At 36.9% G+C, this 25,862-nt stretch overlaps 2 protein-coding genes across 2 annotated transcripts; both read right to left on the bottom strand.

Annotated features, from left to right (window-relative positions):
* Positions 1-141: 141 nt before the first annotated feature.
* Positions 142-18,512, bottom strand: LOC134845100 (uncharacterized). The gene is made up of 12 exons (XM_063861951.1): positions 18,040-18,512; positions 16,910-17,024; positions 16,541-16,671; positions 15,866-16,029; positions 15,107-15,266; positions 13,694-13,845; positions 12,808-12,946; positions 11,938-12,278; positions 11,672-11,744; positions 10,875-11,086; positions 5,885-6,087; positions 142-902 (listed from the first exon to the last, which is right to left on the bottom strand). The coding sequence occupies exons 1-12, from the start codon at positions 18,334-18,336 to the stop codon at positions 787-789; spliced, it is 2,103 nt and encodes a 700-aa protein (XP_063718021.1). The 5' UTR covers positions 18,337-18,512; the 3' UTR covers positions 142-786.
* On the bottom strand, positions 3,242-4,673 carry LOC134843724 (uncharacterized). The gene is made up of 2 exons (XM_063859971.1): positions 4,295-4,673; positions 3,242-4,197 (listed from the first exon to the last, which is right to left on the bottom strand). Exons 1-2 carry the CDS (start codon positions 4,389-4,391, stop codon positions 3,242-3,244), a joined length of 1,053 nt encoding a protein of 350 aa, XP_063716041.1. The 5' UTR covers positions 4,392-4,673.
* Positions 18,513-25,862: the final 7,350 nt, after the last annotated feature.

Here is a 25,862-nt window from a genome sequence, read left to right as displayed (position 1 = left end):
CCAACTCAAAATTGGTATATATTGGCGCCAGTGATGTCCATTTTAAAAAATAAAGATTTAAAAGAAAATGGTTTAAAAAAATTATCAAAATTGTTGGCATCAATTTAAATTTTTCCGAAACTATTTAAATTTTTCTTCAGTTTGCTTTTTTAGCTGCTTTTCTGTCAATTTTGGGGACTTTTCGCAATTTTGTGAAAAGAATTCCTAAGCAATTTTTTGGGCATATCTATTTGCTAGATAGTTTGCTTTCCGCGGAACTGTGTAATGTGAAATTAATTATCATGAGTAAACTCTGTACTTTGGAGTCAGATCGGATACCGCCGTAGCAATTGAAATGATTTTCAATTTAAATTGCTCGATTTAAATTGAAATTTTTCATTTAAGTTGAGTGGGCTCATAAGTTCACATTTAAATAAATTGAATTTTAAATGACATTTTAAATTAATTTAAATTGTTTTTTTTAAATGGACATCACTGATTGGCGCCCAATGCGCCTAAAACAACTTTTGGGTGGGTCAGGCAAAAAAAGGATGTCTTAAAATAATACCAAAAGGGGGAGGGACTCTTTGGACCGCCTGAGGTTCGAATCCTTGCTAAAACCCAGTTATCTTTTTGTGTTTGATAAAAATTGCAGAAATTAACAAGAAAATTTGAAAATAAACCGTTTTTTGTTGAGGCTTACATGTGAATTCAAATTGTATCTAGTATTATATAATAACGCAATTTCCGAAATGATTTTTATTGCGAAGTGTTGGAAGACATGCGACTGTGAAGTGTGATCGACTGTTATCGTATTCTGGAGTTCCTGACGGCGTAGGAGGCGGGTGCCCTGGACACAGGTCTGGTCGAGGCTGTTCTCACCGACCGCAGTGTGTGATTAGTTGCAGGTCGCGAATTTGAAGCTGAAATTAAATTAAATGACAGATTTATGTTAATTGTAGATAAAAGATGGCTCCTCTACCTTCTCCGCGTCGACTGACTATTTTTAAAGTTATAAATTTTGTTCTCCTTTAGTCTATTGCCATAAAAATTGAAATGTTAGTTAATTACATATTGCCAAGCACAATTGTGGTCTCTAGCAACAAAGTGTTATCAATTTGCAGTATAGACTTTTTCCGGGATAACTTGTTTAACAGAATCACTAGGTATCTTGTTTGAAAATGAATTCAAACTTCTTAGCGTCAAGCGGCACTCTTCTGTCCAAATGGTTTCGGTTGATATTTTATCGGCTTAGTGACCTAATTTTGGGTAGTTTCAGGGAAACATAGTTTTTATGTTCTCTCCAGACCGCACAAAACACCAAAAATCTTAGAGTAGAATTTATAGTTCAAAATTTTTCATGACAATAACTTTGTCTTCGGTTCTGTGGGAGTTTGCTCAAGTTTTTTCGGCTCTGTTGCCTCTCGATAATTGCTTTTGAATTCTTATAAAACTCCATCGATTGTGTTTCTGAACGTGTTTTCTGAAAATAACATCATTCCAGTTATTATTTTGAAGTTTTTTGGTTGTAGTTTTTCGATTTTTTTGTCACTTACTGGCTCTCCTTTTCTGCCTGCTAGCTTGCAATGCTTATTTTATGTGGTATCGCTAGTGGTGCCAAGCTTGTTTTGCCTTTTTGTTATAGAGAGCATTCGTTATATACAGCATTTTACGGCTTAACATTTTACAAGGTTATGAACACCAAATATTGGTTATTAACTTAGATTTCAAATTTTATTTTTATCACATAGCGAAAAATTAGCGCTCTTTTACATTGTTTTTTAAGGCTTAGAGCTGAATGTTCAAACACATATGGCCTTTTAATTTCAAGAACTAATTTATGATTGGCTCCTTTTGATGAAACAGCCCAATATGATAAAACAGGACTGTTAGGTAAAATTTAAATTCCGTTGAGAAATCTAAAAATCAAATAAGACTACCTTCGAAACTAGAAATCGATGATGTGCTTTTGCGCCACTTCCTCTCTCCTAATTTGAGTGCGATTTTTGCCTACTTTTTAGCAAGTTAACTTGATTTGAACTCAAAAAGTGCACATATACCTAAGGGCATTCATCTATCTAAGAATGAACTTAAGTAGTTACTGGAGCATTTTTACCCTTGCGATAAGCAATGGATTTGCAATCGGGTACTGGACTTTTGTAAGTAAGTGTGTTCACAGAATGGTCAAACATAGAAACTTGTTAATTCAAGTTCAGCTCACAATGAATTAAAATTTCTATGCATCTGTCTTACTTGGTCTGGAGGTGACGAATACGCCTGGGATGACAAATGTCTTAGGTTCGAATCTGACCTGTTTTGTTCAAACAAATTATTCCGCTTCAAAAAAAAACTGCCAGCTTATTATTTGACTTAATGCTTTATCGGTTTAGTTGCTACATCTTATTATTGTTTTATGCTGAACGCAATTTATAGTGTAATTGCTTGCAGGCGCGATTTTAGGGGGGGGGGGGCACCGGGGGCACGTGCCCCCCCCCTTTTGAAGGGAACCAAAAAAAGAACCAGTTTTTTCATACATATTTGAGTACATAATTTTCCGAAAAGCGCCTTCGGCGCACCATTTAATGACTATTTTTTCCTTGAAAAATCAGTTAAAGCGAAATATTTCATATTTCAGAGAGTTTATAACCAAACGGAATGTAAAATGGAATGAGTTCAAAAAATGGAATGAGTTTATCGTTGGAACTCTAGTCGTCGGTTCTTCTGGCTGAAACGGTTGATAATGTCGTCCAGGTCAATCTTGAGGTCTGAATGTACGTACATCAGTGCAAGTCCCGTCAGACGCTCTTCTCCCATTCTGGACCTCAGATACGTCTTAAGGAGACGCAAAACAGAAAAGGAGCGCTCTGCTGAGCAAGTTGTCACTGGAAGGGTCGCAAGCACCGTAAGAAGAACACTGACATTCGAGAAGAAAGCTGGATCACAGTGCTCAAGAGCTTCCACGGCGGTTGATGGGGCATTTTCATCGTGAACCCACTTCTGTTGCCACAGCTCGATCTCGGCTGCGACACCAGAGGAACTGGGAAGAAGGGGGCCGTAAAACTCGAGGCAATCGCAAATGTCATCAGGATCAAGTGAGCAGTCGTGTATGCTGGAAGGCAGAAGACGAGCGAGTCCTGATATCTTCTCGGAGTGTTGCAGGAACCGATCGTTGGAGTCTTGTAGCAAATAATCTAAGAAAGGCAAATAAACTGTATGCAAATAGTGCGTTTTCGGGTCTGATGCTGTTGGTTGAGTAGTCGTTCTACTCAAAGAGTGACATTTGCTCTTTGCGCGACACATCAGTTGTTTCGTCTGCGATCACTGTGAAAAACCTCGCTTTCTTGATCTTCTTGACGATTGTCTGTTGTATCTGGTCTCCGATGGCCCCAATGATCTCGTTCTGAGACTGCATGCCGAGGTAGGTAGCGTTTTTCTTGCAGGATATCAGGTGCTCTTTGAGGTCTTCGTCCCCACTGACCGCTCTGAATTGTAGAAGTGCTCTCAGGTTGCCACACTCGGCGTCAATGTCTTCCACCGTCTCTGGAACCGTCAGCGACCCAGAGTCTCGATGACCGCGGAGAGGAAGTCCCATCCGACCAGCAAAAACAATTGTGCTGACGATGGGCTTGAGGCGTTTCCGGTTTTCTGCAACTCTCTGATGAACCTGTTTGTCCAGTTGTTGATCTATTGACTTGGCGGGATGCTCGAATGCGTAGATAAAATCTACTGCGACCAGGGAGGCGTCCTTGTGGTAGTTTGTGTTGCAGTGGGCGTCGAAGTATCCCTCACTGCCTGTGAGCCTGCTGTATCGGGTGCATCCTTTGTTGATGAAGGTCACGGGCGCTGTGCTGCCATTTCGTCGTCTGACCGCGTCCCGATCTGCGAAGAACAGGCAGACTTTGCAGAACAGTCCAGCTGGTTCATGTGAGTAACACAGCCACGATCCATGAATCTCGAAATGCCGTGCATTGAGGTGTCTCTTTTTTCCCGATCTTGTCTCATGCGGCCAGTTGTTTCCGGGGAAAACGGGTATTTGTCGAGTCTTCAGAAGAGCATATTTCTGTCCATCAGTTGCTGACGAAGGATCGCCCACAAAAACACCAATGTCAGCAGGGGTGTCCGTTGAAGCCTCATGGACTGCAGGTTGGGTACCAGAAGTGCTAGGCTGATTCTCGGTCACGACATCTGATTCTGTCACGGGAGACTGGGATAGGTCGCCTGAAACAAAACGTAGAGTTCCACAAACGATCAAAACGCTAACCAATAAAACAAAATTTTGATTGAAAAAATAATGAAAATAAAAATTGAAACTCACTGGATTGTGATGCTTGTGGAGTTGAAAAACCAAAGAAGGACGTAATCTTTGAGGATGACCTCGGTGACGGATTTGTTGTCGAACTGCGTTTAGACATTACTCTGAAAGTGAATTTGATTGGAATGATTTTGTAAATTTAGCGTTCAAATATATACTGAATTTTGCGGCCAAAAAAACAAGTGTTAATAACATGTGTGAATTTCAAAGGACTCAAGTTTTCGCATCATTGTATTTCAAAAGTATTCATCCAGAACCGCTAATCACACATATTTCTGAAAAAGGCGACAAAATGAGGCGTGAATTTAACAGCTGTGACTCATTTTCGGAAAATCGCATTATGTTAGAAAGTGCCCCCCCGTTGAGAAAATCCTAGAATCGCGCCTGATTGCTTGTAGAGTTTTGTTTTACTTCTGCTGTTCGTAATTTCATATATTTTCTTTTGTTTTCGCCTTAAAACTTTATTCTGCCCAATTGATTTCGGCACATACTTTATCGGCCTAGGGGCCTAATTGTGAGTCGTTTGACGGGAAACATAGTTTTTATGCTCTCTGGGTTGCACAAATTGTTAACATCTTAATAGAAATTATTGTTCAAGTTTTTCGTGACTACCTTTTTTTGGCTTTTTGTTTTTCTTTTATATCGGCTTGACTGGTTTCGGCCTGTATCGTCGTAATGGTTTTCTATTGTGTCTTTCAACGAGCAAAATCAATTTTCTCTTTCTAGATCGCACTATGAATCAATTTTCTCTTTCTAAATCCTCATAGAAGTCGTTGTTTAAGTTTTTCTTGACAATATTTTATTTGGCTTGATAGGTTTTGGCCTTTATTATATCGGCTTAATGGCCGCATAATGCTTTTTTCGACGAGCGAAAAATTATTTTTCTGGATTGCACCAATTGCTAAAGGTTTAATAGAAATTGTTGTTCAAGTTTTTCATGAGAATATTTATTTCGTCTGATAGGTTTCGGTCTTCATTTAATAATTGAAACAGCAGAAAAATTGTCTCTGTTAAGTACCTCAATTCGAAGGCGTTGTTATGTCACTTGCGTTGTGTGACAGTGTTATTCAAAAGTAGCAGTTCCCAAGAACGACATCAAAGAATTTTCAACTTTTTGCCGTAGCGATTGAATACAGGTATCTTGGTAGAAAACATGCGACGTTCCTGTGCTTTTTAAGTCTGTTAAAGAGGTGAATAAGGTTTTGTTTGCATTAAAATTTACTTTAAATTGTGATGACATATGTTGAAAATTCTGAAAAGTCGTTGTATTTATTTGGAAACTATCTTGTGAATCAAGTAATTTAATAGTTTTTGGACTTAATCAGACTTCTTCGTTTTTTTTGGGCTCCTGAGAGTAACAATTTAAATTTCTCAGAATTTTAATCATTATTACCCCATCATGTATGAACATTAGTTTATTGGTGCAAAGAGTCTTAATTTACTAGATTATGAATATCAAATGTACAAGAAATGTACGTTTATTTTGCGTATGTGCTAAGTCTGATACCCATTGTCCTATGTGTAAGTTCTACATAACAATCGTGGAGGGATTGGTTGAACAGGAAAAAAGCCACGGCATTCCGTGTTACCAACCTGATCTGTGAATTGAGGGCAGTTTCAGTCTGTCCAGGTTGGTTAGACTGTGTCTGGGTCTGAAGAAGTGGACCTGTCTGGCTGAGTGGGAGTATTTGACTGAGGGTGCGTGTACCGTGGGTGGGGCTCCCCCCTCTAGAAAATAGATGTCGTAGGGGTCCATCTGAGGTGTGAAACGCTGGGCTCTGACGTCATCCGTTAAACTACAATGAAATCAAAAGTTCATAATTTTGAGAGAAAAGTTTTTTTAAGACAGTAATTCAATAGTATGAAATCAAAAGTTGATAATTTTGATATGATTTTTTTTTGCAAACAGTACTTTGGTATTATATCAAGTTTGGGGTACAAATTTGACCCGTAGGTAACGTCTCAGCTTAACGACAAAAGTAATGGAATTTTTTTATAATATGACTTTTGTTTTACTGCTTATTTTTGTCAGCGTCCATATGAATCATGCTATTTTCTTTTGCTTGAATTAAGTTTTGCTAGATTTTTCATAGTTTTTGGTTCCTTCTTGTAATTTTCAAATTTGCGGCCTCTGATTTTTTGTTATTTCTTTTCCCTTTTTTAAGTTTTTACGAAATAGGAGTAACTTGTAATTTAATGATTGAATTTACTAGAGCCAGTTGCGTAAAAAAATGTGATTAGCGTTTTTTATGGAAGTGGATTTAAATTATTGGCTGTGCAAGAACCGAAAATTTGAAAATGCGTTGAAACTTTTTATTTAGTTTACTATGTTCTGCTGGTTATCTTTTCTTTTTCCAACAGAAGATCATGCGATGTCGTTCGCCGTTTTGATAAAAAATGAACAAAACTCGTTTGTTGATACCTGTTGATGATACATGCATTCAAGCAGTCTTTTGGTATCCAAACCAAATAAAACCACTTCATCAACTTCTGATTTATTCAAAATGGGTGGTGCTAGCGAGACAAGTTCTACAGTTTTAGTGATTTAATAGCTGGTTTACTATACCATAAATTGCTAGTAATTTGATACATATCAAAGAATGTTTTCAGCTGACTCGAATACATGAAAATAATGCGTCACATCAGATAGTCTCAAACTTGACGAAGACGATTATTCACATGTGAAACAGATTATAGCTAAGATGCTTTGATTAGTCAATAAATAGCCCAGCTAAATACCGAGGTCCGAATAATTTGGCGTAACGTACTCGCATTCAGTCTTTAAATCCTATGATGGCAAGCTCCGGTTAAAAAAGATGGATTGCGCCAATCATATAGATAGCAAAATTTCAACTAATAATAAAATCGAGGGGGCTGCTTTTTAAAATTTTCTAAACTCACAATTTTTTCAGACAGATCGAATTGATCAAATGGCCTGTAAAAACCTGAAGCTTTATAAACTTTTGAGTTTTTTTCAAGTTTTTTTTACTTTCTGTATTTTTGACAGTCATTCTTTTTTTTGAACTTTAATTAGGCTAAAAAAAAACTTTTCAAATAATAGTTTTTTTTTCAATTTTCACTGGTTTTTGGTTTTATTTCATGAAATTTTTCGGATAATGAGCACAGAGTTATTACGCATGCGGTTAATATGCTTGCGATTAGTAAGCTTCATCGATTAGAAACGTACTTGTAAAGAACTTCTCCAACAGAATCACTGCATCATTTTCTCAAGTCTGCACTTTCGTCAACCAACCGGCATATTATGACCATGTCTGCACATGAGATACCTATTCTAATCGATATCCTTTTTTATAATGGTTTTAACTTTACCAACTACGACTCGGAAAATTTCAATTTTTTTTTTTTTCATTTTTCTTTGTTTTGTTTATTGTTTTTTATTTTTGATACTGGTCTTTCTTACTGGACATTTTTTTGGCTGAATCGATGTCTGCTTAAAAACTTTTGACTTTTTTAACGCTTCGTAAGTTTTGTTCACGCTTCAAACTTAACTATCAATTTTTTTATCAAGACAAATTGAGACAAAGATAAAAAAAGTTTTGGTAGTTTTAGTTTTTTCAACATCGCCAATTTTTTTTTGGCTTGCGTCGCTATTCATGCCTTCTAGTTTTTAATGCAATGTTTGTGTTGCATCGCAATTGGTGCAAAGCTCTACTTTGAATCTGAGTATAAGTTTGCTTTCGGCTCATTGCGAGTTTACCCAAACTTTGTCTGTTGCCGCTCAAAAAAAGATTTATGATTTCTTAAATAATGCCAGACATGTTTTCGCTGGACGTATTCTCGCCCAATTCAGCATCATTCAAGGCAAAAACTGAAAATTTTGTGATAAAGGTGTTTTTGAGTTTTTTTTCAAATTTTTCATCTGCTAGTTCGCAATACTACGGTTGTGGTGCTCCGCTTTGTCTCTGTGTATTTTTTCTGCATCGAGAGATTTAGAGGTTGATAAAAAAACGCGAAATTTGTTTTGTTATATCACAAATAAAGCTCATAATACCATAATGCAAAACAAAAAACCCCATATGAAGGAGCTATGGCGTACGGTCAGTTTCTTTCCGAGCAACTCCAGCCAATTTTGTTTATCTCAAACGAAACTCGTTGTTGTCAAATGGGGTACCATATTAAAACCCTATCGGTTGTGAATTGGAATCTGAAAAACAGCAAAAAAATACCTGAGTGTCGAGAGACGTTATTTTAGCTATTACAACCTCAGCATGTTTTAATGCTAGTTCAATCACCATTTCAAAAAATAATTCTAGAAGAAAGCATTTTTTGAATTTCTTAAATTTTAATTACTCAAATTAGTATTGGTAGCGGGTTTTTGGGGGCGCCTTCCTTTTCTCAGTGATTCGATCCCGTGGCGACCCAAAATGCCCCTTTTGGTGTTATTTTAAAACTTGGATTTTTGGCTGACCGAACCTTAATTTTTCACAGGCTTAATATATACTAAATTTGAGGGCCGGGTGCGCATTGAAAAACCCAAATTTTTGCTCAAAACAATCCAAAAAACGCATTTTCTGGCCTCTTTTCTCGAAGAGTTTCCTGCGGCATAAAGTTGTTGGCCAAAATAGGATCTCTATAGTGTTTTTGAGAGCTCGTAAAACTCAATTCGCTCGACCTTAAAACAATCGATAATTTTTTTTGATAATTCCTCTCCTCGAGAAAATCATAGATCCCCCTGAGTAGTATGGTTGGCAATTCTGTGCTACTTGCACAACCCCATGTCATGCTTTTTTGAATGACTATAAAGCATCTGCGTAAATTAACCGGAGTACTGAGAAGAATTTTTCTAAAACTGTATCTGTAAAGTTAATTTAAGACAGTTTATCCACCAGAGAAAGAACCAAGATACGAGTTGTTGTTTTTTGCGGAGAGCCGCTGTTGCACCCCTAATTAGGACTTACATGCATTTTTTGGTTTTTTCCTGGGCTGGATAATGTTCCCTCGCCCTCAACCAGTGAGCACAGATAATGGTGAGCCTCGAACACATCGATCTTTCGATTGAAAGGCGGAGACGCCACCCCTCTCCAATTTTTTTGTATTTTATTTATTTCATCCCAAAAAACTTTTAAAATTATTTTGTAATTTATTCTTTTCATTTTCCTGCTGATTTTGTCACTTTAAATTTATTTTCGCGTACTTCTATCTGCGCAAAAGTTTCTTTTTTGACAATTTGGCAGAGTTAGCGTCAAAGAAGCGTGTTTTGTTGATGAAAAAAAAAATAAGAATATCCAAAGGAAAAAAAAACATATTTTACCTTTCTCTCTTCTTAATAGTTTTCTTCATCTTTTAAATCAGATAAGCAGCATGTTTTTTCTGAATTTTGTGTCTTTCGCGCTTTTGCGAGAGGGCATCCAAGTGACATCGTTTTTATGGCTTCAAAAAGCGTGAGCATTTGATAACGTGTTTCGTGATGCAAGGCTGCTTCCTGGTTCCATAAAAATAGAAAAATAGGGGCTTTTTTCCAGTTCCCCCCCCCACCTTTCAAAATACCGAGTTTTATGTTTGTTTTACGTGTTATTACGGCTAAATGCGTGAGGTTACGCTGTAAAGTATGAAGAACAAATCTGTTCACAGTTGTTGATTTGTTCACCACGCCAAATTTCATTGCATTATGACAAGGTTAAATAAGCTTTTCAAAGTTGAATTTGAAAGGAGGGGGGGGGGGGGGGGGGGGGGACTGGAAAAGAGCCAAAATAGGATGCCTGCAGACAGTAGCAAACAAATTAGGGGGATAAAGCGAACCCCTTTTCAAAAATATGACTTTCTCCCCCCCAAAAAAAATTCTCTTTCTCAGTTCTGTCCATTTTCGGCCGACGGACCCGGAATTTTTCGCAAAATTGCATTCAAGAAAATTTCAGGGTCCGTGGGCCAGAAATGGACGTCGTTAAAGGATACTTTTTCTTTTTTTACACTTGCGATCAGCGTACTATATTATTACGAGCCTTCTTTTTTTTCTAAACTAACTCGTTAATAAAAGTGTCCACTTTATTGGAAATTTCACTGTAGCATTGGAAATTGCATAGCATCAGTTCTCAGCATTATTTGGGGCTACTGTTTGTGATTTATAAAGCGTTCGTGGCTAAGTGGTTACTGTGGGAGACTCATAGTCTTTAGGCCGCCAGCTCGTAGCCTAGACATAGACAAATTTTTACTAACCCGAGGCTTAGTTCTAATTTTTCTCATTGCGTTTTATAGACCTGTTTTTTGCCGTGCTTCGCTAGTGTTTGCGAAGCGAAGCTTTGCTTCTGAATTAATACAGTTTCCATGTGAGCGAACGCCGAGAAAAAATGCATTTTTTCAAATCGAAACCTTCCAAAAACTGCCTAAAAACGTAGTTTTTGGCCTATTTTTTCATAAAATTTTGACCTGCACAGAAAATTTTCTCAAATGGAATCTTTATAGTGTTTTTGGTATAGCTCAAAAAATTATTCGGTTGGCCTAAGTAAAAGTCGACAAAAATGTTCCGACGCCTTGAATCACCTAAAAGAAATAATAGTTCTCAGCCTTCCCGTGCTTGTCGGAACCAGAAAAGATTCTTTTGAACCAGTCACAACTATAAACTTGCCTTCTCTTGACACTCTCCCAGCAGTTGAGTCGGTTGAACTTGTCGGTTGATGACTCACACAGGGCGTGGAAGGGGAGGAACGACTTGGAAATGAGGGGACCCACTTTGGGTCTCAAGTAGCGGTTGAAGGTGGATAGTGGGATCTCAATGAGGACTGACTTGCAGCTGATCAACTGCATCGAGGGCATAGTCGGCAAGTCTTCCGGAAGACCCTGCAAACATTGAACAATGAGTAACAAATCATAAATGAGTGGCATTATTGAGTGCCTTTTTTTTGAAGGCACCAAATGAGTTTTTGGCACATGATTGGTATTCATTTCTTTTTGAGATCATCTTGGAAGGGAAAAGGAAATAATGCGTCAATTTTTCTGCTTTTTGTCAGATGATTCTATGCTCATACTCTGACCGCCGACGCATATGAATTCTTTTTTGAATGATCTCAACAACAAATGAATATCACTCATGTGCCAATCATATAGTCTGAAAAAAATTTGCATGTTTTTTATTGCTCAATTTTAATGAAATTTGTTCTGATTGGTTTTACATAAATTTTCAGCTAGTGCATAATTTCGTATTGATCAATAGTCCAGAAGGATGTACAAAAATGTCCGTGAAAGACTTCTGGTACCAATGTAATGATTTAAATGAGGACATGCCAGCCGTTTTATGGTTATGTTGGATGTGCTAGCCTTTTTGAATTGATGTTTTTCAGATAGATCATCTAGATTGTAATTGTTTTCACAAAATTTCCAAGTACTCCTTTTCCTTGAGGTTTTAACTATGTAAAAATGACTTACGAAGCTTTCACCGGCTCCGATTGTTTCCAGCTTGACGAAGTTGCCATTATCTTTCTTGTAATTTGCCGAACGCCTAAAGTATAGCACTTACTTTTCTACAGCAAAAGTATAGAACTTAACAGTAAATGTTTCAATTAAATATAATTTTTGATAACGTTTTTTATTGGAAACGCATCGATTATAAGTTTTAAGTTTCGAATTTTAATTAATAAACCACGAAAAAACGTAAAGCTAAAATGAGACTGAGAATTTGAAATCTATCTTACTTTTCTCTGTTCACATCTCTGTCGTTTCGACTTTTCTGCCAGTACTCGAACTGCTCCTGTCGAGTAACATTCACTTGGGGGAAGGTTAAGTACTCAATTGACAGTTTCCCCACACTCTCTTTTATGTGCGCCAACTCCTTCCTCAGGATATTGTCACTAGATGAAGTCATCAAACTCTCACGACGCGGAGTAGAGGATTTTGTTTTCGCTTTCGGAGGTTTCGCGCTCCAGCTCCTTGGCGTGTCTACTGCGTCAGCTCGGACTGATTTCTGCATGGTTCCGAACTCAATCGGGTCGCTGAGAAGTTTGGAGCTCATCCATCGAAAAACGCCACAAAATCCCTATCAAGAGAGCAATTGGTTCGTTCAAACTGGCAAGTAAAATTTGATGCAACATCAATTAGTTTAAAAAAGTTTTATTTGAAAGTTCTTTCAAAAAATTTTCTAAATGTAGCAATCTGAGGGACTGAATAAAGGGGGGAATTGGGCCAGCTCACTAACAGCCTAAATGCTGCTTTCTAGTACTATTTTATGGCCTCCTATTTTGGCTGAATTACCTTTGATCTTTTATGTCTAAATTTGTCTTTGGTGCCAATGTTTGCTAATAAGTTGTCTTTGGTGCCAATAGTATTAGATGGTTTCTTACCATATGAACTTGTACCGTACTTGAAAACTTGAGTTAAAAGTAGCAAACGATGGCTGCTGACAGTAATCAAAGATTCGTTGTGTGGATATAGTCCCAAAGATGTTGTCAAAATCTGTTTTTTAATCAAAATCTGAACATAGGCAGGTCTGTACAGACACAAGTAAAAAGACAACGTCTCAACATGCACTTAAGTAAGACACTCTGGAAAATATTCGCTGCACTTACCTGGCAGACAAGGTAAATGTGGTTGCACTTCTGGGAGTCTCTCACAATCACGGAGTCGTGAGCTGCCTCCAGCAATTTAGTCTCCACTAGAAGTGCCTCAATTGTTTCATCGTCCAAAGAAGACAAAAAGGGGTGGTTCCTGAAAATAGTTTTAGATCTCTTAAAACATCTCCAATCCCCCATTTCAAAGGGGGAAAATTCGTTAATGTTCACCACGTTTAAAAGCTGCTGAACCGTTTGGTTAGTGTATTATAGAAATTGGAACTTTTTAACGAGGTCTAATTGTCTGAATCCTTTATGCCTTGAGCTCTGGCAATTAAAAATGTAAAAAATTTTTTGACAAAAACAGGTCAAATAGATGAAATTGTGTTCAAGTCGTGAGATTAAATGCTGTTGGGAAGAGTTGAAGTTCGATCAGTTTCTTAAAGTTAAAACTAAACTTTCCATCAAATGACATAAACAATAAACATGACAAAAACAATAAACGTGATTGATGCAATGAGGGACCTTCTCTTGAAAGGTTTAGTATTAGTGGATTAAGAAATCCATGCAACTTTATGCCGGATTCAGTTGACGATTCATTTTGAAGGGAATCGTTAGTGAATTATGTATAAAGTTAAGTGGTGGGGGGGGTACTACCCATCCCACTATTGAGATCACTGGTTCCATAACATCAGCAAGTATTTTTGCTATGTCTACACACATTTCGCCCGGTTCGATTTGGCAGATCGCCCCTCTTACGTTTCCTCCAATTTCCTTACACCATTTAGTGTGTGAGATATTAGAGGCGAAACGTATGTGTGACGAAATTTGCCCCTGAATTTAAGAGGACCGATCTACATACTGATCTTCAGATGCTGCTTTACATACTGATGTGATTTCACACCTGAGGTGTTGGAGTTTGGTGTTGAGTTGTTGGAGGATGAGTGGCTGCAGTCCAGTGTCCGGGAAGTCCTCCCCATCCACCACCAGGAACTCACAGTCCTCCATCGCCACCACCGTCAGCTCCCTACCTGTCTCCCGCGAGATGGACATTCCCTACATACAAATATGGAAAAGTAACAATTATGTTAAATAGATTTATTTAAAATTTTTATTATAGATTTTGGCTCCCCCTTTTGTTCACATTTCCTGATTGTTTTGAAAATTGACATACGGACTAGTTAGGCCATGACAAACATATTTGGTCTTCATAATTAACCTTGTAAAACGACTCGGTATACTATAAAATTGATGATCATGCGAGGTGGGGTGGGGGAAGGAAAAAGAGCCTAGTTTTTAAGAAAAGGCGCAACAGCGGTCATCCGTAAAGAGCTGAACAGCTCTTATGTTGGTCGTTTCCTTCTTGGATGAATCATCTCAAATTAAGTGATTTTTTTTTTCAATCGTACCGTAAAGAATCGAGATTTTTTTTTCAATCGTATTTTTTTCTAAAGAATTTTGTTTCAATCGTACCGTAAAGAGAAAGAATCGAGACATTGAGAGATGCAATCAAAGCCTCTGTCGCAAGATCAAGTGAACCGTGTTGGGTAGAATAATTGGGACAGATCCTAACCCTCCCCCCGAACAGAGGAAGATAAAAAAGATAACGACTTTATTTCTAGGAGAAATCGGAAATGGAGGCCCGGCGCCTAGAAAAAATCTTAAAAAATTACAATCTTTTAGCTGCTGTAATTCCCTGAACGGATTTAATTTAACTCAATATTGATTGATTGTTTCAGAGCATGAGTAGTTACGTGCGAGGAAAGGGTCAATCCATCTTTAATGGATCTCATATGTAGCTGTCAATAAAAGTATCTATAATTTTGGTTTTTAGCCCTGTTTTAGTAACAATCATGTTTTATGGGGATCCGAGACCCAAGTATGAGGCTATTTCCGCATGTAAATGAAAGCTAAGTAAAATCCCATGGGTTGATCGCCTAAAAGCTACAACACGATGGTTAGCCCTTAAACAAACCAAAAATCAACTGGCTAGGTCGAGACGGTAAAAAACGGATAAAATAATGTAACTGAGGCCATCCAGTCGTCAATGGGGACTTTTTCTATTTTCTGTTGCTGGGCGAATGTTACACAAATAAAATTAGCTGTGAAGTAATTGCTAGCACAACAGTAAATGAAACTTCGATTATATCGGACATGACAAAATAGCTAGTGGAGTTGGTCAAAACTTTTAGAATAAGAAAAAGAATAATCGATACTAATCGATAATATTATCTTTTATTAACATTAAATGCATAAACCCCTGGCTACAAGCCATCAGTGTTAACTCAGAATAATTCGACCTGCATATAGTACTGACCCCAAACCAGTCGCCCTTGTGGAGTTGAGCGACCACTTGAGAGGCCTCGTAGACACTCTCCTCGTCCTCGAAGCAGGACACGTTCACTTTGCCCGCGTAGATGAAGAAGAAATTCTCGGGCACGTGACCTTTCCTCGTGATCGTCCTCCCCCGAGTGCACCTGCGACCGAAATCTGTTTGTTAGAACTATTTGCATAAGAGAAGGTCCAAATAAAGCACAAAATGTCCATCCAATCAACATTTTTCTAACTGCCGAAAACACCTATTTTCATGTTTTTCAAATTTTGAATAATGATCTCTGATAGGCTCATCAAACTTTCTGTCATTCGGTTTTTCTGCCGTTACAGACTCCATATGAGAGTCTGTAACGGCAGAAAAACGAAGAGTCTGTAACGGCTTAGAGTCTGTAACGGCTTCTTATTATCAATTTCACTATGGATAGACACACGGAAAAGTGATATATGTCACGGTAAATGGCATTAACCCATTTGTATAAACTGTCAAAACATGACGTCAAGTTAATTTTTATAAAGCATGGTTTTACAATAACAAAAAAGCAGCCCTTTTGAACTCAGTTTGCACTGTTATCAGATGAGAAGGTTTGATATTGAAAATTAAAAAGCGAGTTGGTGATCTTATCTTCGGATTATGAAATGAAATAGGCATAGTTAAGATCTACGATTGCAGTGGCGCATCGGATACATCAGGAAGGATAGGAAGCTCACCCCCCCCCCCCACTTTAATAGGTATCGAATCTACCTCTCCAGACGCACAACTCTGGCCACTCTCTCCTGGTTGAGACGGGGAAGTTTCCGGTAGGTGTGCAGACCCCTCATCAGACCCCGGATGATGCGGATGTCCCGGATGCCTCTCTCGTGTGGCTTCCTCCAGACAGGTTCCAGACCCACGTAAGGCCACATGTACTAAAAATACCAGCAAAACTCAGTAACATCTCGCCCCCCATGTTAGCTCATTTTTTAAAGGACAAAATGAGATAAAACGCTAAAACGCTGCGACAGTTTAAATTTCTTATTTGAAAAAAACTAAGGCTTTTAACTGACAAAAATTCTGTTTTTTAATTGTTGCACCTTTTTGTACAAAGTATAGTTCATTTTTGTTCTGAGCTTGTTGAACTAGAAACAGCAAATTCATGGTTTCTGCTTAGAGGCATTTCAATAAACGCTAAGATACCGTTAAAAGAATAGTTTTTTGAGGGAAGCTGCAGACTTGGGGGGTCACTCTGAATGCAAAAGAACCGTACGCCGGAAAATTTTCGATCAATCAACATCAATTCAAGTGCTCAAATATTTACTGGTTCTTACACCTATTGCTTGCAAAATTTTTATTAGTAACTTTTGATTGTTCCTTATATCTCGCTGTTAAATCAGTCTTTCTGCCATGATAGTTTCCCCCGTCAAGTTTTTCAAAGTGTACCTCTGCGTTAAATGTGTACTGTCTGGGGTTGAATGTCTTGAACACCTTCATCTCATCCTGCTCCTCGTCCTCGTCCTGCAGGGGTTCCATCTGGTCCACCTGAGCCCCCTTCAGAAGAGCCGCCAATTCACCTAATCACACACAATACTGCACACGCAACAAGTTAAAGTGAAATTTACTTTAAAAATACCTTAAAACACCCTAAACTTGCATCTTAACTGACCTATAGTGATAACGATGTCAATAATAAAAAAAGGAACCATTGATATTCGTGTAAAAGAGGCAAAGTGCTGGTGTATTGACTGTTTGCTTGACAATCTCACTCTCCAATATCTCCGTTAAATTGCTTAGACGAAACATTTAACACACCCAAGTCCAAGTGGCTCTTTTTGGAGTCGTCTTTGGAGCTCTTGATGGCCTGGTATGCCCTCACAAAGAACCTCATCTTCTTCATTCCATCTGCAAACTTCACATGCGCATTTGCCTGAAACATCCCAAGATTTTTCAGCCCTCGTTATCCACCCCATATCGCAAAGGGGGGATTCGTTACAAGGTACAAATCTAACATATGCTCAACCGTTGAATTAGTTCTGTATAGGGCGGCCATTCTTTACTAGGTACCATATGGGGAAGGGGGGACTGAGTAGCTAAAGATTTAATTTTCTCCGGCGGATGACCTCGTTGAAGTGATCTTGCTCTCCGCGTGTTTCGGTATAATTGAGCGCTTCGGTTCATAAGTTAGTAAAGATGCGAAATATAAATCAAACATTTGAAAAAACTTTGGATTTCTGAAGTTAGCCCATTAGCCAGAATCTCACAGCGACAATTTCAGGAACCGAGTGCAACATCCATTTTTATCTGATCAAAGAATCGACTTTATAACAAACTGCGAGAAAAGCTCACAAATTACTCTCAACAAGGACAGTCGGTTGCAGTAAGAATGTTTTTTTTAGTAGCACATTCTAAAATTTTTCCTAATTTTTTGGACAAAAAATATTTAGTTTTGTATGAAAAATTTTATGGCCAAGAAAGCGCTTAATCAAGCTTACAAAACAGTTTTTTTTAAAAGTAAAATAAAATTTTTTGCCTAAATGGCCAATATTTATATAAAACGAACGTTGCTCGATCGCTTTACTCGCTCGAAAAATGACTAAAACTCAAAAATTTTAAACCGGTTTTCTCAACACTTGGAGGATTTTTTGGAAACTTTCTATTGTTTTTCAAATCACGACTGAAGGGGCTTTTATATGATGTATCACTCAATCCAGTCCGATGATTTTTTGTGGAAAACTTGAAGAAAAAACTAAAACACACCCGAATACAAAGTTCCTCCAAATTTTTCAAATGGTCGAAACAATTACGCTCCCACTAACTCAACTCTCACCTTTTAAAGTACTGACCTCACCTTTTGAAATTTTGAATTCCCACATTCACTTCAAATTTTGATATCGATTTGCAATTAGTTTTTATTTCCTTTTGATTAATCACATTACACCTACTTGGACTTTTTTTAGCATTTCGCTCGACACACTGTAGGCGCTGAGTCGCTTCGAGCCCCTTCGACCCAACATCGCGTCTCCATCAACCGACACGCTCAGCCTAGACTGAGCCGTACTCGGGTAGATGCTGTCGCCCAGTCCAGTGTCTCGCGACTGCAGCGCCGTCCGATTTCCACCTCCGAACGAATCTTCGGTTTTGTTCGGGTCAAATCCTTTTGAATCGCCATCAGTAGTCACTAGCGAGGTCGTGACTGTTTTTTCGAGATCAAAGTTAACCTTGATCGGATTTTCAGGCATTGTCGAGCGTTTCAAAATAGATCAAACAGAAAATTGAGTTGAATGAAGTCTTAAGTCATGGTTTTTATAAATGTAATCTAAGTTGTTTAAACAGTTCTTAAATGATTGTTGGTAAACTCACGCATCAGAAGTAATATATCTAAAAGAACGTTTAAACTTTTAAATTTTCTATCTGTATATAGAATAGTTTACGATTGGTTGTTTATTGGACGTAGTGTGCAAAAAAGTAGCTGAAGACATGATTTTAACGCGGATGATCTTAAAACCTTGTGAAGTGACTGGTTACAAATGACCGAACAAAACATTTACGCTCAAAAAGATTTCAACAGAGCATCTACGAGTTTTTGATAGCCTTTTTGCCATCATGCTGCCTTTTAGATGACCATAAAGAGTAAGATCACGAGAATAATTTTAGGTCATTTTTATTAACAAGAAAATCATAATCCACTTATGCGACGTGTATTGTTACAAAAAAAAGACTACATTACTCGAGTTGGCAAAAAATGCTCATCATACAATTTCATACTATAAAAGAAGTTCTTATCATACAATTCATAGGCCGAAAGAAATTAAATGAGAATAACAAAATGAGCATTTTTTCCATTTTTTGAATTTTTCTAAGAAGCATCTGTAGCCATACTCTGGAATTAATTAACAAGTTTTTTTGCCTTCCTTTTTCGCAAAAATTTTATAACAATAGCAAAAGGAACTTTTTATTCTATGAAATTGTATAATCATTTTTTCCATAATCCATGAAAATGTATGGCAGGTATTTTTTCCATAGAGGCCAATGTTGCTAACTGCCACTAATTTGTATTGTTTGAGTTTTAAACCAGCTCAAGGTAATAATTTTCGAAAAAAAAAATTGATTCAAAAAATGCTTATCATACAAATTTTTTCTATAAAAACTGTATGATAAGCATTTTTTCCATAAACTCCATACACGAATTGTTCGATATGCATTTTTCTTGTATGGACGTCAACCCGGTTAGCTATACTCAATGCACCCAACGGTTAATCTTCATAGTTATTTTGTAGATCTTAGAAACACATAAAAGCCAAGCTATATGCTATAATAAATCATGCAATGACAGGATGTTAACAAAAGCCTAGAACTTAGGCATGTTCAGTAATAAATGTAAATTAGGCTAATTCGACAACATTCATCTTCAGAAACAAGTCGAAAAGCAAAAAAATCAAACCAAACTGCAAAAAAAAATTCGGATACTTAATTAAGTTTTTAAATCCCTAAAATGCACTAAAGAAACTTCGAAATGGAGTTTAAAGGCAGTAAGTGTTCTCGGCTTAAACAAAAGACTTAATAAAAATATTATTATAAGCTTGCTCGCTTCCTTTCGACGCTCGAAATTAGACAAAAATCGAAAAAAAAATACATTGTCTTTCAAATCACGGCTGACAGAATTTTAATATGATACATCATTCGAGCCAATTCGCTAACTTTTGAGGGAGCTGATTTTGCGTGAGGAAGAACTCTAGAGCAAAAAAAAACTAAAATACCCAAAAACAAAGGTCCCCTTCATTTATTTTTATTGCACAGAAAAACAATTACCCTTTGGTCGCAAGACTGGTGTTGCGAAGAACACATAATTTAAATTACACATAATTTAAATAATGTGTAAAAATCAGTTGTAGAAAATTTACAAAAAAATCCCGATATCAACTTCTACTACGGCATGATTGATTTTGGAAACAAAACGCGAAGTAGCCCGACTTTTCTTTCTGAAAATTTTTTTCTTAAATAGTTAACCCATGGCGGAAAGCAAACTGTCAAGAGCACTCAGCTCAAATGGCCTGTGTGCTGTCTACTTGAAATATACTCACATGCAGAAAAGGATAAATTCCCTGTCAAACCCAATCAACACATCAGCCATCCTAAATGGTTCATTTCCTTTGCTGCTGAAACTTAAGATAGGCTTATTCAGTTTTTGATGGAGCACCTCGCAAAAGCCACGTATCCACGCGGCTTCTGTTCCTTTCAACGCCTACTGCTGCACGTTCTACTCTTCAGCTTCGCATCACCAACGGCGGTTTTAACCCTCCTCTGCGCCCTCAATTACACGCTTTTTTGACACAATTGACCTCTCCCATGCAATTGGCACGCTTTGTCATCGACTACTTCCAAAAAAGAATATAACAAAAAAGGCAAATATTTCTACCGTTTTCATTTTTTTAAGCAATCTCAAGATATTTTAAGAGCAATTAGCAAGCGTTATCAAACCAGAATGTAGATTTTTTGGATTAACAACTTGTTTAACAGAACCACCTGAATTACTTGTATCTTGGTTTCTTAAGGAATTCAAACTTCTATGCGTTCACGGCCAACTTAGCCTGGAGGTGACGCATATGTCTAGGACGGTGGGACGGCAAAGATCCTGGGTTCAATCTGACCAGGAACTTTTTTTCAGACGGAATTTTTCTGTTTCAAATAAAATGGTACGCCATTTAATTGTCTGTTTTTTTTTGTTGTCGACTTAGTTGTCACATCTTAGAATTGTTTTTTTTTGCTGCGCGCATTTTTCTTTATTGTAGCTTTTAGTTTTTGGTTTACTCACTATGATTTCGCCCTACTTTTTATCGGCTTAATCACCAAATTTTGGGTAGTGTTAATGAAAACACAATTTTAGTACTCCCCCGGCCTTTTCAACATAGTTGTTTCTTTACCTTATGTATTGGAAAACTTTTGTTTTTCTCAGAGTTTTTGATTGATTTATGAAAATAGGGTATCAATTGAAAGACCTCTTACTCCTCTCTGTGCCTGCATACTCCCCTAGAGTCTCTTTTGACTTGACTCTTCTGCAACAAACTTCGAAAAACTCTGTGGGAAAATATTGGACCCATATTTTTGATTTTTTTTTCGTTTTCTCGAAAACTTATCTCCAATCTGTTTTTGGTTTCATTGGAAAAAAGTGGTTCGGAAAAAATCTCTGCAGCCAATTTTTTAACATAAATTTATGGCCCGCGGAATAGTCACTGCGGCCAATTTTTAACAACGCTCGCTGCGGCCAATTTTCTTAACATAAATTCATGGCCCGCGGAATAGTCAAACTTTTGATTTTTTAACGTTTTGACTGAATAGAACGGTTGTGAAAAGCTCCCTACATCAGCGCCCAATTTTTTTCACACGTGCATTTATTGCCCTCAGAATAGCAAAGTTTTGATTTTCAGACGTTTTGTGAATCTTTATTAATTTTCTAGAAAACCAACATCTCGGATACGATATTGTAGTTTCAATGGAGATAACGAGTAATGAGAAGCTTTCCTAAATCAGCGACAACTCACAATTTTTTGACGCATAAAGTTAATGCTGTTGGAAAAGTCAAATTTTTGATTTTTTAACCGTGTTTTAAACTTGTTGATTCTTCTCAAAAACTACACTGCCATATCTGAGAATTTGTGTTCGGTTCAAAGAATGGGTTGTGTGAAGCTCATTTGATGTTACGAATGTATCCAAGTTTTTCTGACACCAAAAACTATGGCCCTTGGAAAAATCAACAATTTGATTTTTTGAACGGTTTTTTGAAGTTTTTGACTTTTTTCGAGAGCTACCCTCCCAAATCCGAGATAATGTTTTCAATTGAACTCACAGGTTGAGCGAATCCCTTCTGCAAAAACGGATATGCCATTTTTTAAAATAAAAATCTATGATTCTCGGAAATGTCTAACTATTGATTTGATGACCATTTTTTGATGACTGCTAAATCTGATCTTATAGATTTAATTGAAACAATACGTTGTTGAAAACCTACGTTATTAATTGGCAACATTTAGTTTGCTTAAAACAGCCTTAAAACGTTGACAGTTGCTTGGAAATTTTTTAAATTTACACGAAAACTACCCGGAAAATTCTCAGGTTGTATTTAATTGAGAAACCCGGTTGCTTAAGCGGACACAACATACGTTTGCAAAAAAAAATTATGGGCTTTGAAAAGTCTCTGACTCTTTTTTATAGAACTTTTGACCAGTTTTTTTTTAATTTATTGAATTTTTTTTTGAAATTTACACGAACATATCTGAGATGAGAAGAACAATTGAAAGAACCGATTGCAATAGTTGTTCCTGTGCAAGCGGCGACTCCTTGCTAGAGAATTTTTATCTTCTTAGGAAAATTAATTATTTCAAGTTTTTTTCTCTTCTCATCTATTTTAATGGAGAAATAACTAATTTTTTGGTCAAAGTCAAATTTTTAAAACCGCATCTTTCGTGCCGCATCAGAATAGCAAATTCATTCAAAATCAAACAATATCACGCTGGGCTTTTTGGCTAACCTAGTTTGTTCAACATTCAAGTTTTATCGGTTTATGTTTTTTGTTTGTTTGTGTTGTATTGCAAGTGGTGCGAATCTCAGTTTCGCCTCTGGGTGTTGATATCACCATTTTACATCGGTTGAAATCAAAGTAATTTTCATTGAGGCGTTCAATTTACAGAAAAACCTGCTATTGACTTTGTTTCCCATGAAGGAAAGAACCCAATGAAAGAAAAACTGTTTAAGCAAAAAAATTCACTAGATTTTGCTTTAAAAAGCACATCAGTGTACTGCTAGAAAATATTACTCATATAAAGAATAATTGAACCTCGACAAAATATAACGTGTAACATAACTGCTTCAGAAAAATAAAAATTTTAAAGGGAAAAAGGTAAACACATTGTAAACCGAGATGTTTCATGTAGGGGCGGATCCAAAAAAACAAAGGGGTCAAACAGCCAAAATGAGATATCTCAAAAGTTAGTACAAAAGGGATACGAATCTCTAAGAAAAGGAGGAAGCGTCCGCAACCCGGTCCTCCCCTCTAAATTCGCTGCTGGTCTAATGTTATCCAAGCATATCTAAATGTGATGAAAGTTCAATTATTATTCGAAACCCTGAATGTACTTTAAGGCCAATTAATTTTTTTTGGTTGAATAACTAAGCAAATGATTGAATGAAATACGAAAAAAAATTCTGCAAAAAAAGAAAAAGATATTTTAAAAAAAGGTTCTCCATTTTACCCCCAACACGCTTTATGTAAAATATAAAATGTAGATTTAACATCTCGTATTGTTTTACACAGAGGGAAAGCTTCGTTTTGCAAATAACTGCGAGAACACCGCAAAAAAAATAGCTCTATAAAGTGCATTAATAAATATTACAAATAAGTCTCGAATTAGCAAAAACTCGGCGAGCTCTGAGAGTCGAACTAACCACTCAGCCACAAAACATTATTAGCAAAGAAACACTAGCCACCACTAAAGCAGAGAACAGATTCTATGCAATTTTCAATGCTACAGTGACAATTTTTGAATAAGAGAACACTTTTCAATAACATTTTTTTGCGAGTTAGGTTTTAAAAAAAGGTTTCGTGTTAATACACTAAGCTAATCGCAAGTGTAAAAAGACTAAATTGCTTTCGTCAGATCATTTAGGAACGCATTTTTTCTCCACTTACGTCTGTTTTAAGAACGGAATATATCACACGCGAATATTCCCAACATGGCCGAATTAGAAATTTCCAAACACCCGTAGTCTTGCAAAAAATAATAACAAGTAAAAAGTCTTTCCCTCAATTTGAGCTCGAGGCAACAAAATTTTTCAGATGATATCAGAAAATTACTTCTAAAACGCTCAGAGAAAAAAATTAAAAATTGACTGAATAAAAAACTGAACCAACTATGAATTAAATCCGCACTGTCTTTGAATGTCGGAACAATAAAGCATGTAGACTAAATCGATTATATTAGAATGCTTTATCAACAAAACTAGAATAAGTTATTTCTGTTAGCAATAGCTACTAAAACTAAAAAACCCAAAACGTTTGTGATAAAAGCCGACAATAACATCTCAGACATGTTTGAAATGCAACAAATTTGTCACGGTTCTATGGTCACAACTAGAATTGCCAAAAGTCGTAATAAGTTGCAAAGTTCAAGTAAAAATGTACACTACAAGGGTTGTTCTTTGAAACTTAGATCTCCTAAAGAGTGTTTTTATTTGTTTTGACTTCCTGAACGAAAATAACAGAATAAGTGTGCTCGGGGTGATTTTTTTTCAGACAAATTTCGACATCTTAGCTAGTCATTTTTGAGGAAATTTTTTATATGTTTAAAAAAAGTATGGCTGTCTTAAAATTTAGAAAAAATTCATTTTACCTGTGAATAATTTTCGTTAAATTATGGGGTTTAAATATTGCCATTTTGGCCATTTTGAGAAAAATAACGCGCGATTTTTGAGCTATTAACTCGTAAGTGGAAATTTAATCCGTCTCAGAAATCATTCCAAATTGGCTGAAAGAAGCTTAATTGTCATAACTGATTTGTTATCAGGAGCAAAATCTATCAATTCCCTAGACCTTAAAAGGCAGTTTAAACATTCAAGGCTTCGCTCTGATACGTGCATTCTTGTTTCAATTTGGAACGGTTTCTATGACTTAATAAATCTCCACTTACGCTTACGTTTTAGTAGCTGAAAAATATATCGCTTTTGGTGCCTCAAGTTGGCCAATTTGCCAATCCTTACACACCCATTTTTTCAAAAAAAGATCGCAAAAAATATATAATTTTAATTTTAAGCTCAAAACAACGTTATGATTCGAGTGATATACAAAATTTTTGTCAAAGACTGCTATTTAAAAGTCCAAATTTGTCTGGAGAAACAAAACATCCCAAGCACAAATATTTCATCACAAAAATCGCAAGGAAAATGTATTCAAAAATTGTATTTAGGAAGCAATTTGCCATGATTTTGAAACTTTAGTTACGAGATCCGTCCATACAGGAACTCCCAGCAACGCAGGTTTGCGGGCAACGGTCCCACAGCGTGGTGTGTCGAATTGTAGCAAACTGGAAATGAGAACAACACAGTTGAAGCCAAAAAAAGAATGACCTTTGCGTGAGAAATCGTTGAACGTTTTGTTTTGCAAAGATTACTGTTTTAATGGCTCAGCAATTTACTGGAGTTTGCAAAGAGCATACTGGTTCAGTTGATATATGACTGCTGACCACTGTAAGACTGATGAACCACAATGGCTCATCGCAGCATTTACTGTCAACTTTAATGATATTTTTTGCAATAGGGAACCTTAGGCGACAAGAAATGATTGAAGAACTACCAGCTACAAGTTATAGTCTCGTGTTCGAGTGTCTTAAAGCGTGTAGATTTTTTTCACCAGCGCACTTTTGTTAGCTTTTGCAGATCAATTCCACCTTTTGACGCACCTTTTGATTCTCTGATTTCTTACCAAAAATATTTTAAGCATAAAACACTATATGCATGCGAAGAGTTACATAAATAGCCTTTCTGCACGGTTACTGAAGAAGAAAGTACCCGGGTCGAGGTGCTCGGTTTATGTTTAGACTTTCTCGACCAAAAATTGGTATATTTCGACCGTCTCGACAAAAATTTTGTACATTTCGACTTTCTCGACCGAAATTTGGTATGTGTTGACTTTCTCGATCAAATTTTGGTGTGTTTCGACATTCTCGACCCAACAAAAAAAAGTTTCCGACTTTGCTCGACCCAGTTCAGATATGTT

The sequence above is a fragment of the Symsagittifera roscoffensis genome, chromosome 4 (assembly GCF_963678635.1).
Source record: "Symsagittifera roscoffensis chromosome 4, txSymRosc1.1, whole genome shotgun sequence".
Taxonomy (NCBI): domain Eukaryota; kingdom Metazoa; phylum Xenacoelomorpha; order Acoela; family Convolutidae; genus Symsagittifera; species Symsagittifera roscoffensis.
This window is presented reverse-complemented; position numbering and strand designations above follow the sequence as displayed.

What these genes read in the sequence shown, in the direction of transcription:
- LOC134845100 (XM_063861951.1), bottom strand. Translation starts at nt 18,336, where the DNA reads ATGCCTGAAAATCCGATCAAGGTTAACTTTGATCTCGAAAAAACAGTC. An exon ending in AGAGATGTGAACAGAGAAAA is followed by an intron (nt 11,745 to 11,937) that starts GTAAGATAGATT and finishes GCTATACTTTAG; the next exon opens with GCGTTCGGCAAATTACAAGA. An exon ending in TCGGAGCCGGTGAAAGCTTC is followed by an intron (nt 11,087 to 11,671) that starts GTAAGTCATTTT and finishes CAATGTTTGCAG; the next exon opens with GGTCTTCCGGAAGACTTGCC.
- LOC134843724 (XM_063859971.1), bottom strand. Translation starts at nt 4,391, where the DNA reads ATGTCTAAACGCAGTTCGACAACAAATCCGTCACCGAGGTCATCCTCA. An exon ending in TCCACAAGCATCACAATCCA is followed by an intron (nt 4,198 to 4,294) that starts GTGAGTTTCAAT and finishes GTTTTGTTTCAG; the next exon opens with GCGACCTATCCCAGTCTCCC.